At 41.6% G+C, this 15,364-nt stretch overlaps 1 protein-coding gene across 3 annotated transcripts in view; it reads right to left on the minus strand.

Moving 5' to 3' along the window:
* Positions 1–15,364, minus strand: part of ACSL4 (acyl-CoA synthetase long chain family member 4) — an 82,645-nt gene that overhangs the window by 37,278 nt on the left and 30,003 nt on the right. Inside the window, exons 2-4 of one of the 3 annotated variants that reach the window (XM_035007088.1) lie at positions 13,581–13,631; positions 707–946; positions 282–459 (exon numbers count right to left, since the gene is read on the minus strand). In XM_035007088.1, the coding sequence (XP_034862979.1) occupies positions 282–459; positions 707–934 (406 nt within the window). In that variant the 5' untranslated portion in view covers positions 935–946; positions 13,581–13,631. Of the gene's footprint in view, positions 1–281; positions 460–706; positions 1,239–13,580; positions 13,632–15,364 lie in introns of all 3 variants that reach the window. The other 2 variants (XM_035007078.1, XM_035007098.1) reach the window with 2 other exon arrangements.

Genomic DNA, 15,364 nt, shown 5'->3' on the forward strand with positions numbered 1-15,364 from the left:
CCCAAGCCCCAAACCTTTTCATGTATAATTCACTTCCAACTGAAAAGTAAAACTCTAAATTCTATCCATTAAGCTGCCAATTCCCATACTGGCGCTTAGAAATTACTTTCTTTAACAAGAATGATCAGAGATCTTTTAACTACAGTATGTACTGTTTTACAGATAGAACTCATGCAGAAAAATGGCTAAGAACATCTACCATGAAAACAACAGCATCACAGGACAACTTCACATGTTACTAAAATCCCTTCTCTCCCCCTCCAAAAACGCAAGGCACTTACGAGGGAAATTGTACTTAAAGCAGGTCTGGGCCGCAATCATCCATTCGGCCCTGGTCTCGCAGAAAATGGCAACAGTATTCTTTGGTTTCAGTCCCAGTGCGGTGAGTCCACTACCAAAATTATTCACTCTGTGGTTCACTTCGAGATAGCTCATCCATTTATAATTCCCAAGAATTAACTGTTAAAGGGAGACATTCTCTAATATTAGTATCTTTATTCAAATAAGCAGTTAAAATACTATTCCAAGTATAGAACTCTAAAACTGCCTTTAAGTGAATATACAGAAGCTGTGAGCACCTTCTGAGAATTGGTTACACAGAATATTTAAGTGGAATGGCAATGTATTTAAAACGCATTTGATCTATGATCAAGTGATGCGTACCTTCCCCTTAAAAGAAAAATTAAAAGGCGCAAGAATGCTGTACCTTCTTAAAAACCTTTCCATTTGGCTGCATTTCGTTTTCTTCACTTAGGATTTCTCTGGTCCCAAGGCTGTCTTTCTTCCCAAACTTGGACACGGCATGATCAAATAACTTATCCAGAGTGTTGGCTCCAGGGATGTCTATGACAGCTAGCGAGTCGAAGTGCGTGACAGAGCGATATGGACTTCCGGGTTTGTCTGAAGTGGGCTTAGCTTTTATTCTCTTTGCCATGGCGTTTTTCTTCTTGGCGTTGGTAAGAAAATACCATGGAATAAATATAAGGGCACTGTATACTGTTATTAACAAGTGGACAGGCAGCAAAATAATGGTGAGCACGTTTAGCCTAAGTTTCATAGTGGCAAGGCTCCTACAGTGGTATGTATTTCTTGTTATTCTTTGGCTGTAGAAAGCCTTGTTTTGCTGAAGAAGGCAACAATGGAAGCAGCGGTTAAGAGTAGCAGTATAGCCAAGGCAGTTCAATTTTAATGATACAGATAGAAGTTAGTAATCTTTGGAAGCCGACAATAAAGTACACCTGGAGGTGAAGACAATGAGCCAGGCAGAGAGCAGGAAAAAAAAAAAAAAAAAAGAAAAAAAAAACAAGAGTATTAACAAGTTGATAGCAACACTGATTTAAATACTCAGGTCTTCAGTAGTTTATATAATTGATCTGATACAGAAAGTTGAAATAACTGGTCTGAAAGACTGGCATTTTCCATTTTTAAGCATTGCCATAAACTTCTGAATTTAATTTTGTCTAGGTGTTTAGGTATACTCTCCTCTGAACATCACTCCGCAAGTCAGTTGAGTGACACTACTTTAATGCTTACACGAATGTACGGATGTGATATTGAAGTTCGGTTGAACTTTGGGAATGCCAATAGTGAGGTTTCTCCTAAATATGTACATGTAAAACAGGTAGTTTTAAATAGGATTAGGTTTTATATCCAAAATGGGAGAAATCCACAAATGTAGGTTTATTTCTCAATGATCAACCCAGAAATACTATTTCTGAGGTAACACTGTTCATGATCTCCTATCCCGAAAACTGTTGAGCAATACAATTGTAAAGTCATTTCCTAAGTGTTCATTTTGCGCTCAAAATTGCACCCGGTGCCTGGGAATAGTAGTAGCAGGTCTCAACTAGTGTCATTCCTGTCCTGGCCCTTGCCCATTACCAGTTAACACTTATGAGGCAGTCAGCACACGAGTCAGATCCACTGTCTTTCAAACTTTTTTGGGGGCGGGGGCAGAGGGGCAGCTAAACCGCTTCTTCAAATAAAAACTCATGCAGACTTCCCACATATGCAACTGAAGTGGAACTGCTCTGGCTGAATCAGGGAGACTGGGGGTATCCAGAGCACCCCCCCAGATTTCCCGGAACCCCATTCCCAAAGTGCCCACCACCGAAGCGTTTCCAGGGAAAAGCCTCATGGAAAGAGCCAAGAGCTGTGGCGTGCAGTACAAGAAATAAATGCAACAGGCGTCCAGAGGGAATGTGAAATGGCCACCAGTAGGTAAGGGAGGCTCTGTGGACATGGGACTTAAACTGGACCCCGCAAAGGAGGAAAAGAATGGAGAGCATTCCGGGCAGAGACGCCACATGGAGAGACACAGAGATAGGGGTGAAAGGGCTTTGGGGGAGTAGGGAGTGCCCATAATAAGGACACTAGCCTGACTGGGGCACAGTGATTGCATGCTGGCTAAAGAAGCTACGGGAGTACAGGGTCTGACAGATCAAAGTGATTTTGAATTGATTAGGCACAAAACCGGGGGCCATGGCAGGTCAGGAAAATAGTGCTAATTGGAGAGGAACTGCAGCTACAGCCTCAGGGATAACACTAACTCAGGGAGCTGGCCTTCCCTCAGCTGATAAAGCTATTTTGGAGAGTGGCGGCATATTTCAACTATAAAAATTAAAATAATAGTGCACTTTGAGGAGACAGATTGAAGCCCATCCCTCTGCAACTTTTGTAGAAATAGACTATCGAACAGAGGACCATTGTCTGTTTTTACACCAATTACCATAAAGTGGTACCTTAATCCAGCCTTGGTTTTTGTTCATGTCCTTCAACTGAGTGGGGTAAAGTGAGCAAGAAACTACAAGTGGAAAGACCTGGGTTTCAGTCCCCATCTCGGTCACTAACTGGCTGGGTAAGCTTGAGCCAGACAACCGATGTGAGCTTAAGATCAGACTAGATCAGTAGCCCTTAACTTCTTGGAGGTGGTGAACCCCATTTAGAGGTTCCAAGGAGAACTATAAATCCAAGCTACACAAAATGGTATCTACAATTTTAGGGGGTTTGTGGGTTCCCGGAAATCCATCCACGAACCTCTAAGGGTGACACCAACCCCGAAGTAAGAACTGCTGGCCTAGATGATTTCCTGACATCCTTCCAACTTTAAATTTTGTGATTTACCCTACCGAGAAATTGCTTCCTCGGTCTCTCTGACAAGTCTGGACATTCATTTCTTCGAGATAAGGTATGTCAAGTGTCTATCATGGTGTCTGGTCCTCAGTATGCAAGAACCCCTCTAACAATCCTCTCTCCCATCATCCATTTCATGACAACCCAAATCCACAATAATCCTTCCTTTTTCTAACCTCCTACATCACTTGAAATGTCTACCACTCATTTTATCCTTGATTAAATTAACCAGTATTAGCAAACATCTAAGCACCTAAGTATATAGCAGAGACCAGTAGTTCTCAACCCTATCAAACCCAACACCTCTTTCTTAGAACAAATATCCTGTAATATTCTTTTATCAATCTCAAAGGGTAGTCACAGATGATAACCTACTTATGTGTATAATTAAAAAAAATAGTAATTCCCTACTGGTAATAGAAAGGAATACCAAAAGGAAATTAACTCAAGACAAAATTATATTTATTTCAATATATAAATTCTCAGAGACAATACCTGAAGGTCAAAAAAAAGTCTTGGCTTCAATTGAGAAACTGTCAGACTTGGGGCTGAAGATATATAAAGAAGACCGCTTTGGAAGGGTTTATAATCTAATTGGATTAACTGTACTATACATTTTTAGTCATTCATGTTATATACACTTAATCTTTTACACATATTTGCCTTAAGCCTTGGAGGTAGGGAAATGTCTTCTACCTAATCCTCATAATATAGACACACACACACACACACACACACACACTCCACACACAGTAGGCAAGCCTAGAAGAACATTCAGGTGAGGAGAGATCAGAGACATCATTTACTCCAGGCATTTTGAAATTCTTCCTGGTGGTGGCGAGGGGGGCATGGGACAACCATTTGAATAAAATCTTACACGAACATGGAAAACACAAATATATATATAGATAAAAGCCAAAAGCAGAGCTGCTTTGGTGGGAGAGGCTTGACAGCCCCTGACCAGACTTCTTGGAACCCCCAGTTCAGCTGAATGTTTGATCCACTGATGTCGGTGAATGAGTAGCCAAGCGCACCTTATAACCGACACCCGTCCCCAAGTCTGGTGCTCTTTCAAGCCCACTGGCCAGCTTCTGCCCAGGTTTGCCTGACATCTTAAAATCTTTCCTTGCCAAAGGTTTTCCAGGGTTACACTCACACCTATTGATAAATTTATTTCAAAAAAAAGATGAGAACACCTACCACGTGTAAGTTTTGAGCACTTGATACAAAGAGGAGTCAAGCACGCCCTCAGTCTTTTAAATGCATGTACATATGTGTTCATATGTAAGGTAGAGGGCAGGGAGATCAGTTCACAAATATGTAGAATAGATCCCATAAGAGGGGTGCCTGCTTGGCTCAGATGGAAGAGCATGTGACTCTTGGTCTCGGGGTCCTGAGTTCGAGCCCCATGTTGGGTGTAGAGATTACTAAAAAATAAATATATCCCATAAGAACAAAATGCTAAACATATTCAAAGGAGGGGGAAATTTGCATCCAGTTTGGGGAGAAAAAAAGAGATGGAGGAAGGAGGACGTAGAACCATGCAGAAAGGTTTCACAAAAAACACAGCAGTTGAGGTAGGCGTGAAGGATGGTATGTTTTCAAAAGACAAAACAACTGGAAAATGAGGACAGTGCTAACAGAGAGAACAAATGGATGAGCGAACAGATGGAGGCAGAACAGGGCAGGATGGATGTGAGAAACAGCAAGTAGCGTAGCAGATGCTTTAATGTTTTCCATGTGAAGTGTTGCTCCACTTTTGGGATCTAAGTCAATGGGAAAATTCAATTTTTTCAGAGCCAAATTTCCGAGCATGCAGCTCTACTCTAAGAGACGCATGTGTACGATGATTAAGCAACTCAAGATTCAACACCTGCCTGTTGTGTTAAGGGGGAAATGAACTGTTCTCTACGGAAGAGAAAGTCTGATTTCCTGGGTGGTAAACGGGTTAAACTACGGTAGGAGATCCAGGTCTAACCTCACATGTGCGGTTAAGCAGGACTCTGACCAAGTCCAGTGACCTCCCACTTAAGAGCTCTGGGTCAGCAGCATCGTGTACAGAACAGGAATGCTGCTTGCATTATCTACTTCGTGGCACTGTTGGCAGAATCGTTCCTCACAGCCAGCTTGCAATCCACGGACAATAATCATCAGTCCCTGGAATAAACTGTCTCACCCCGTTTCACTTTGCTGTACTTATTCGGCGAAACTACAACCTGGTTAAATCCAATTCTCCACTGAAGTGGACACCTGTACCCAGGCGGCTGAACTTGGCTGGAGAAAAGCTGGACTGTGCTGAACCCCCCCTCCCCCCGATACCCACGCCGGCTCGCTCCAGCAGGCCCTCAATGCTGCGCAGAAACCACACAGCGCCGGACGGCTCCGCTCACTGGCTTGCCCTCCTGGGTTTCCTGCCTGCTCCTCGCTCTTCCGGCCAGCCCACCGATGCCTGCCCCTCCTCTGGCCTCCTTCTCGGCTGCTGGGCTGGCTTACCGTTCCGCTGAGACAACTGTAACAGTCTGGAGAGAACTTGCGCACACTCCCACCACGGCACCTACCCGCCTTCGTGCGTCTGCGGCCACGTGCTCTTTTCTTTCCCGTGACTCCGCCCTCGGACCAGTGCCGCGCGCGGCCAGGGCTGAGCCCTGCACCGGGGCTCCGAGGCCCTGTCTCCGCCTGGGCCCGGTCTCTCCCTGGCGGGGCCGCTCTACTGACTCTTCCCCCTCACGCCCCATTAACGTGCCCTGCTCCACTGAATCGTGCCCATTAGCATCATAACAGGCTAGTCTTTCTCTCACCTTAAAAACCATTGCCTCTCGAATGTTCTCTGGCCACAGCCCCATTTCTTGGCATCGGGACTTGAGGGTCGCCTATGCACTTTCTCTCCCAGTTCTCTCCCCCTATTTTCCTCTTGAACCTACTACTCAGGCTTTTACCCCCTACCACTCCACAAATTGCTCTGGTCGAGGGCCCCAACGACCTCCATGACCTCACACCCCCAGGTCAGTTAATGCTCCCTCATCTCCCTTGACTCATCAGCAGCCTTTGACCTGGATGACCCCTCTGCTCCTGATTGAAACTTCTTCACTTGGCTTCCAGGAGACCACATTTCTCCCGGTTTTCTTTGGACTTCCCGAGCTGTTCCTTCTGTCTTCTTTGCTGCTGCTTCTTTATCTCCCTGACCTCTAACTGCGACAGTCCTCAGTCACCGAACCTCCCCTGGGCTTTCTCTACACTCACTCCCATGGTGACCTCAGTTAGTCCCACAGCTTTAGATGGCATATATACGCTGATGACTCCCAGATTTCTACCCCCTGCCTGGAGGTCCTCCTTAAACACCAGATTTGTAGACCCAACTTTTTCCTCAACAGGTCCATTTCGGTCAAGTACCTCAGACTTAATATGGTCAAAGCTGAGCCACTGATCATCCTCCCACAGACCTATCCCATCCAGTCTTGCCCGGCTCGGTAATTCCAGCTGCTCTGACCAAAAACCTTAGAGATTCCCTCTTTCACTCCTCTCTCTCTCTCTCTCTCTCTCTCTCTCACACACACACACACACACACACACTCCACACCCAACTCAGCAGCAGCAAATCCTACCGGCTCTACTTACCAAAACACATACCAAATTCAACTACTGCCTACCACCTCCACTGCTACCATCCTGGTTTCAACCACTATCATCTCTCACCGAAATAAATGAAATTGCCAGTCTGATCTCCCTGCTCCCACTTTTATAACAAAGTCTAAACTCGGCAGCCGGTGCACTCCAGCTAAAATGTAAGGTAGATTAGGTCAGTCGTCTGCCCAAAACCGTTCAAAGAATCCCCATACGGGGGGCGCCTGGGTGGCTCAGTCGTTAAGTGTCTGCCTTCGGCTTAGGTCATGATCCCAGGGTCCTGGGATCGAGCCCCGCATCGGGCTCCCTGCTCGGCGGGAAGCCTGCTTCTCCCTCTCCCACTCCCTCTGCTTGTGTTCCCTCTCTCGCTGTGTCTCTCTGTCAAATAAATAAAATCTTAAAAAAAAAAAAAAAAAAAAAAGAATCCCCATACGGCCCACTCAGAAGTTAGCCCTCACTCTGCCCTATGAGACTACGAGGCTCTCTCCCCTCTCTCTTGAATTTCTGACTTCATCTCCCATGCTTTCCTCTGGCTCATACTGCTTTACTTCAACCTGTTCCTTGTGGTCTCTGGAACACACCAGGCATGATCCTACTTCAGGCCCTTTGTACATGTTTTCCTCTCTGCCTGGAATATTCTTCTAAGACCCCTGCAGAGCTTATTCTCCCAGATCCTTTTTGTCTTTACTCAAGTATCACTTTCTCCAGCCATCCTAAAAAGGCCCCCCCACACCACCAGTCCCTTTTCTTGCTCTGTTTTTGTCCTTAGCACCTATCACCAATACAACACATGCTTTCCTTTTCATATTTGTTATCGATGTCCCCATTAGAACATAAGCTCCATGAGGCAGTTTACAGTCTGCTGCTGAACACTCAGTGACGACAACAGTCCCTCTGTGCATTAGCAGTGCCGTAAATCTGGTGACTGAAATAAGAACGGATGTAGCACTGCTCTGGAATAAAGTAAAAATATACACCAAGTGCAACAGCCTGAAACCCACCAACCTTAGTCATCTCAAAAAAAAAAAAAAATCACTCATCCGTGTTGACATTCTAGGACAGGGTATCCTCTTAAAATCCCTACAATAAACTTGAACCTCTTTTTAGCTGCTTAATAGAAAATATGAAACTAGAAAAACTGCCCGTGCACAGAAGTAAAAGACTGCTCTTGTAAAAGCATGAAGGCTACACAGTTGGGACTATGTGCTTATTCACCCGTGCCTCTCACAAAGGTATGCTGTCTGTCCGCGTATGAAGAGTGAGACCTGCTGCCCTACCCATTAGGAGGACATGAACTCGAAGCTGTGCTTCCTTGAAATCAAGAAATTCATTTGTATGGCCTCCAGGAAAGGGCAGGCCATCACCTTCGGTCATGAAACAGTTCACTGTTCCTGTTGATGGTTACTGTTTCATATAGAGATCAGATGAATAACCACTCATTGAGCATTGACTCTGGGCTAGGCACTGTGCCCAGTCCTCTAGATACATTATCTCATTGAATCCTTCAGGAAACCCCTTTGAGGTGGTACCCTCATTTTACTGATGATAGAACCAGTCTCTGAGAGATCATTTGCCCAAGGTGACACAGCGAAGTAGGGATTTTGATCCAGGTCTAATAGATTTCAAATAGATTATAGATTTAAATAGATTTTAAAGCTATGCTTTCAGCTCTATTGTCTGTGATCCTGATCATACTGGTATAATCTAAGTAGGTGACAGTGATAAACTTTGTGTATGTAGAAAGCCTGGCAGCAATTTTGAGCACTGATCCATCCTATATCCCGAGACATTTTTATAGGTGGAAGAATGTCCTTTAGGTATCGAGTGAGTCCTAGAAGTCTTAGGGGAAAATGAGATAAAATTTTACTTTTTGTCTTGAGGTCAAGTTTAATGTTAAATATTTCATTCCAGTTACTTCAAACGTTCTGAGATAGTTAGCTTAAACACAAAAAAGCATTAGTGATACATTTAAGCTCTAGTACACAAAGTAAACAAACACTACATATTGATTAAAGTCTGAATTTAAAAGAAATCATCTCCCCCAGAAGCACATGACACAACATCAATTTAAAAACGAAAAAGAAAAACTAATAAACTGAAGTCCATTAATACTGAGACTTTTTTTTCCCCAAAAGTTTGAGAAAACAGACTATACCAAGCAAGGATCCATGCATTTGCCAAGTTGAAACACACAATAAAGACAGATTAATGTCATCTGTCCTTCACAAACAACCTTATGAAAATATAAAAGGCATCAATTTGAAAATCAATGATTAACTATGTAAGTGCTACTTTAAGAAATTGCATCTTCAAGTCACACAGCATTAAAAGGGGTAATTTAAATACCAAATAAAGAGACAATTTGCCTTCTGTATCCACTCAACATTAAATCAGAAAACAATTATAAAAGTTCCAAGCGGGGCCCTGGTGGCTCACTCGGTTGAGTGGCTGCCTTCCGCTCAGGTCATGATCTCAGGGTCCTGGGTTCCAGTCCCGTGTGGAGCTCTCTGCTCAGCAGGGAGTCTGCTTCTCCCTCTCCCTCTCTCTCTGTGCTGTCTCTCTCAAATAAATAAATACAATCTTTAAAAAATAATAAAATAAAATAAAGTTCCAAGAGATTAAACAGATAACATATCTGTGGCACTTTAAAAGATCATATTTCTACATAGATACTGCATCAAGACTTTTATAAAGGGGTGGAATGCTTTTTTTAAAAATATCTTTTCTCTCACACACTATTAAAAAGTTCCAAATGATTTTCAAACATAGAGGAGAAAGCTCAAATACGATGTTAAAAGAATGGCTGCATTAGGTTAATGAAATCAAACTTCACAGGAGCTATATTACAATATAATAAACTTCACATTTTAATATGAAAACTTTAAAAATGTTACTATTTTAAGAATATAAAAGGCATTAAGGTTAGCTAGTAGGATCTTTTGCTGTTAGTTTGCAAGACTGAATAACTATGTGAAATATATATTCATCCGCCCTTTGTCTCATCAGATTCAAATTGATAGACCAACCTAATCAATATGGGAGTCTGTACAATCAAACTTTAGATCTGATACACAGTAATTATAATAAATACATCTGAAAACTGAAAAAGCAAAACAAAAACAAAAACCTAGGGCAAACATATACACACCCTGTTCCAACACACTGCACTTGTGCCTAGCTAGCTATTTGGACTACAAACCTCTCACCACTACGACTGATCTTTGGGTGCGTCTCTAACAAGATTAACCGAGCCCGTCTACTTCATCACCTGGAAAGTTATTAACCCCTGAAGTCGCCATGCTGCCAGTCTCTTCCCAGCTTTTCCCAGCAAAGAAAACACCTCAGCTACCATGTTGAAGATGCTCTTTCACACTGTAGCAAAAGTTCCCTCCCATAATGTTTTAAGAACATCCCCAGCATGCATCAGATTATGTTTTTTCTAGGTCATAGGTTCTTACAATTGGGATCCTACCTATATGTGTTGAAATGAGGAGATCTAGGAGACAATGTTGCTGCCTACACACTTCACATACACCGTGTATGATTATGCACCTATTCCTAATTTTAAGTGATCATAACATGCTTCATTTTTAAATATGAAGCTTTCAAAAGTCAGGAGCTGGCTGTACAGATTTAATCCAAAGTTTACATTTAAGGACTTCTGAGGATAGACCAAGCTAGAAGTGGCAGCTACTAACAAAGCATGATGTTATGATCCAACTTGATTAGACATCAGGAGAAAGGGAGGAAAACTAAGTTCTGGGAGGTATGTATTTGGAGAGAAATAAAGAGGGTTCAGTGCCAATTTCAATGTCCTAGGCTACTGCTTAAGATGAACTGTTACAGACCCCTGTGGACAGAACCTTGCTGCTAAATTAGAGGGCACATCGTGCCATGGGGCAGACTTGAATTTTGTCTGTAAAGACTATTTCCCAGGTATTTTTTCTCTAGGGGAACACAGTCATGGTTTTAATATAAGCTAATCAAAAATAATTCAAAATAACTTTAAAATTAACTCACAGTTATAATAAATGTATTGTGTCCAAGTGAGAGACGGTCTCTCTCCTGTCATGTTATATATTTATTAATAATAAAGTAATACAAACTGCAGACTGCCAACCATGATTATAAAAAAAAAAAAAATCTGTGACCAGCATAATACTTCACCTAGTAACAACTTTGTGTAACAGGGAGAATTTTGCAACCATACCTTTTTTTTTTTTTTTTTTTGCCACATGACCCACCCTCCACATTTGCTAGAGGAGGAGCCAGTCCAACAGGTTAGTTCTTTGCTAATGTGGTTTCCCAGTACTTTATACTGTTAAAAATTATGCAACAATGTAGTCTTAAACCATTTCTTACAAAATGGCCAAATAAGTCACTACAATTCAGCCACATGGCCACCATGTGAAACTGCATTTTTTTTTTAAAAGCTCACTCTGCTCTTCAGTATTAAATATACCTTTGTAAGTGAGACTAATAAAAGAACTCGAAGACTGATAAATCTGTTGGAAGATTGAAATCCTGTAGCCATTCAGTCAACTCTCAAATATTAGCACTAGTAAAAAGAAGAGCACAGATATTCCAAAGACTGGAGAGAATTCAAAATGTTTTTTTTGTGGGTGCCTGGGTGGCTCAGTTGGTTGGGCGGCTGCCTTCGGCTCAGGTCATGATCCTGGAGTCCCAGGATCGAGTCCTGCATCGGGCTCCCTGCTCAGCAGGGAGTCTGCTTCTCCCTCTGACCCTCCCCCCTCTCATGTGCTCTCTCTCTCTCAAATAAAAAAAAAAAATGTTTTTTTTTGTATTCTTAGCATTTCATTATGGCTGTACCTGACATTTTAGAAATTAAAGAATTCTTCACTAAAGAAGGAAGCCATGTGACACTCAATACAAGAAGCCATGGAAAAGTTAATGTCTCCATACTAGGGATGAGGAATACATTCCATTCTGTTCTCTTCACATTCATTTGTTTCCCTGGCCCATGCATGATTCACTAAGGTGAGTAAGGGAGGGGGATCAGGGAATTAGGTATTTCTGCTTTGAAGTGTATTTTGGGACAGCCAAGGCCCAGCTAGGCCAATCGAAGAGGAGTCTCTGAAGTGTCAAAGACACTCCAAAGAATCTTGTAAACTCGTGAACAAAACTGGACATATGTTTCTGCCAATGTGTTTGGCAACTCCTACTCTTTGCCTTGGTACTTTTCTCTTACATATCTAGAAGGGCTGTAAACCGAGTGCCATAAATGTTTATCTACATTTATAGGGTGTGTGTGTGTGTATGTGTGTGTGCGCGCACGCGCAAGTGTATCCATGCGTGTGGGAGGAGGAGGGGGGAGAGAGAGAGGAAACGGACTCTCTGTGGACAAATAAATCAACTATAGAAGCGTGAATACTACTGCCCTCACGATGGCACCACAGTCTATTCCCCCAAAGACACACTAACCTCACTGATACCTTACCTCTTTTATCAACCATGGGGTAGCGTGCTAAGTAGCTGAATTCAGAGACGGCTAATTCAGGCTTGCTGATGAAAATCTCTGGCCATGTTTAAGATTTTTCTAATGTAGGTTAATAACTAGACTTTAGCACCAAGCTACACAAGAACATTAAGTCTTGAATTTCTTTACACTTGGAATTCAAAAATAGTTATTAGCACATAAGAACTACTAGATCTTCTGTTTCAAGTTTCTAACCTATTATAATTAAAGCGATTCTCAGAAGACCAGAAATACAAGAGAGGCAACATTGTATCCAGGGTTTTGGTCTTGGTTCAGCAGCTTGCTGAACTGTAAGATCTGGAACAAATTAAATAACTTCTTGTCTGTTTCCTCATCTGTAAAATGAGAAAACTGGATTCTTATTTTAAGATAGCACAGGCCTGTAAAAGTTTTAAAAGCAAAGGATGGTGAGGGGAATGACACAGCTGCCTTGGGGGCTGGGGGGCAGGTATGGACATTTAAAAAAAAAAAAACCCTATCATTTGCCATCACCATCATTTCCTAAAATACAGAATGTATCTAATGCCCCCAAATTAGATGGACAGATCTTATAATAACAAGCAATCATTTAAATGGGAAGAGTTTAATCTTAAAAAATGCATGGTCTGTTGTCCTTACTTTCCTCACCTCACCCTGGACGGACCACTAAAAACTCCTCACTGACCAGCACTGGTCTAAAAATCAATGTTTGGGAAACACTGGACTGGGTAATTTTCAAGGTCCAAGACTCAAACTCTAGGACTCTAATTTTATGTGTGCTGTTGTGTTTCTTTTATTCCATGCTATGGTCTAGAGTAGATGCTTCGGTGAGAGACAGGGCTAATACCTAAAATTCTGCAAATCAGAAATATATTTAAATCAGTTTTGCGAACTAGTAACTAGAACAAGCTTCAATTTATTAGGGAGAGTATCCACTACTACAGACTTCATGCCATCAAGAATAACCTCCTTACAGATTAGAAAATTGAAGCAAAAGGAAGCAAAATAGCTTGCCAAAGACTCGAAGCCTGTAAGCCTCAACAGTCAGAACTGGAACTCCAATCTGTTCCTCCATTTTTTGGTAATTGCTTAAGGAAAAATATTTTACTTAGATTTCAACTATTTCTTCCCCTTTTAGAAATGAGTGGTGATGGTTTAAATTTTAGAAGCTGTTCAGGGTAAAAAGTTTTCCCATTTTACTTTTCCAAATAATGCCCTTTAACACAAACATGGAGATTGGCAGGTTTTTTCCACTACAAAAAGAGTCAAGATGCCTGTTAGTATGTTTAAAACTTAATTTCCTCCAAAAGCTGATAAAATTACAAATTTAGAATTTTCAAAGAATACTTACAGATTTCCTTTTTCTCTTAAGAAGAACACGTATATCTTTTGTAATTTCAATCTGTAATAAAAGACAACATTTATGGGTACAGTAACATAAGAAAAGAACCCCTTTTAAAAACACTCAAGTGTTGTTTCACATCACCTGTGCACCTTAGTTCATGATGAGCCAGGTATCAAAGGGAAAACAAGAAATGATTAGAGATGATCGTCTGGCTAATGTAGGATTGCAGAAAAGTAACTGAGCCTGACTAAGAAACAGTAGTCTAAACTGTGGGAAAATGGCAAGTTGAAAAAATGGGCAGAGGAACTAAATAGTCATTTCTCCAAAGAGGACATCCAGATGGCCAATAGGCACATGAAAAGGTACTGAACATCACTCATCATCAGGGAAATGCAAATCAAAACCACAATGAGATATCACCTCACACTTGTTAGGATGGCTATCATCAAAAAGACCAGGGATAACAAGCGTAGGCGAGTTTGTGGAGAAAAGGGAAGGTCTGTGCAATGTTGGTGGGAATGTAATTGGTGCAGCCACTCTGGAAAACAGTATGGAGGTTGGGTAAAAAATTAAAAATATAATGATCACATGATCCAGCAATCTCACTTCTGGATATACAGCCAAAGGAAATGAAAACAGGGTATCAAAAAGAGATCTGCACTCCCATGTTTACTGCAGCATTATTCACAATAGCCAAGATAAGGAAACAACTTAAGTGTCCACCAATGGATGAATGGATGAAGCAAATATGGTATGTACATACAATGGAATATACTCATAGTCATGAGAAAGAAGGAAAGCCTGCCATTTGCAACAACATGGATGGACCTTGAGGATATGCTTTGTGAGATGAGCCAGGCAGAGAAAGACAAATGTTGCATGATGTCACTCATTTGTACAATCTAAAAATGCCAAACTCAAAGGAACAGAGTAGAATGGTGGTTATCAGGGCCTGGAGGGGAGACCAGGGGAGACACTGTTAAAGGGTACAAACTTAAAACTAGAAGATGAGTAAGTTCTGGAGATCTGATGCACAGCACAGTGATCACAGTCAACAATGCTGTGTCATATACTTCAGAACTGCTAAGAAACTAGAACTTAAATGTTCTCACCACAAAAAAAGAAATGATAATTATGTGATGCCAACAGAGGTGTTAGCTAAAGCTAAGGTGGTAATTGTAACAATATATAAATGTATCAAATCAACATGTTGTACACCTTGCACAATATTATACATCAATTATATCTCAATAAAAAATTTTAAAGTAAAATGAAAAGAAAATGGCAAGAAGCAAGAGTCATGCTGTTAAAACTCTTATTTGTACCTCTTGTCCTCCCCCCACCCCCAATCAGGACAGGAGTCAAGTTCAGGGATAAAGTCTGACCACAGAAAACTAGTCAATCTACCCAGATATCCCCACCACAAGTGCCTGCAGGTGCCTACCGATTTTCTCATCAAAACCCAAAATGAATAATTTCCTTTAAACAGTGCAAGATTCTTTCCAAATCAAAATACTGCACTGCTCTAGTAAAAAACCTAGAGATATTTTCATCTTCCTTCAATGAATATACAGATCAGTTTTATGATGCTCTTGAAGATATATATATATATGCTATGAAGGTTTACGGTCAGTTTACAGCTGAGGAATAACCTATTTTGTACAGTGCAGGAGAAAATGACTTATCATCTGAATACTCAGAATAGTAAAATAAGGCCCTTCCGTAATTTGACATCACTTACTTACATTCCAGCACTGCAGGGGTGTCCTGGGCACGATTAAGATTTTGAA

This window comes from Mirounga leonina, unplaced genomic scaffold (genome assembly GCF_011800145.1).
Source record: "Mirounga leonina isolate KUSES-001 unplaced genomic scaffold, KU_Mleo_1.0 Mir_101664, whole genome shotgun sequence".
Classification (NCBI taxonomy): domain Eukaryota; kingdom Metazoa; phylum Chordata; class Mammalia; order Carnivora; family Phocidae; genus Mirounga; species Mirounga leonina.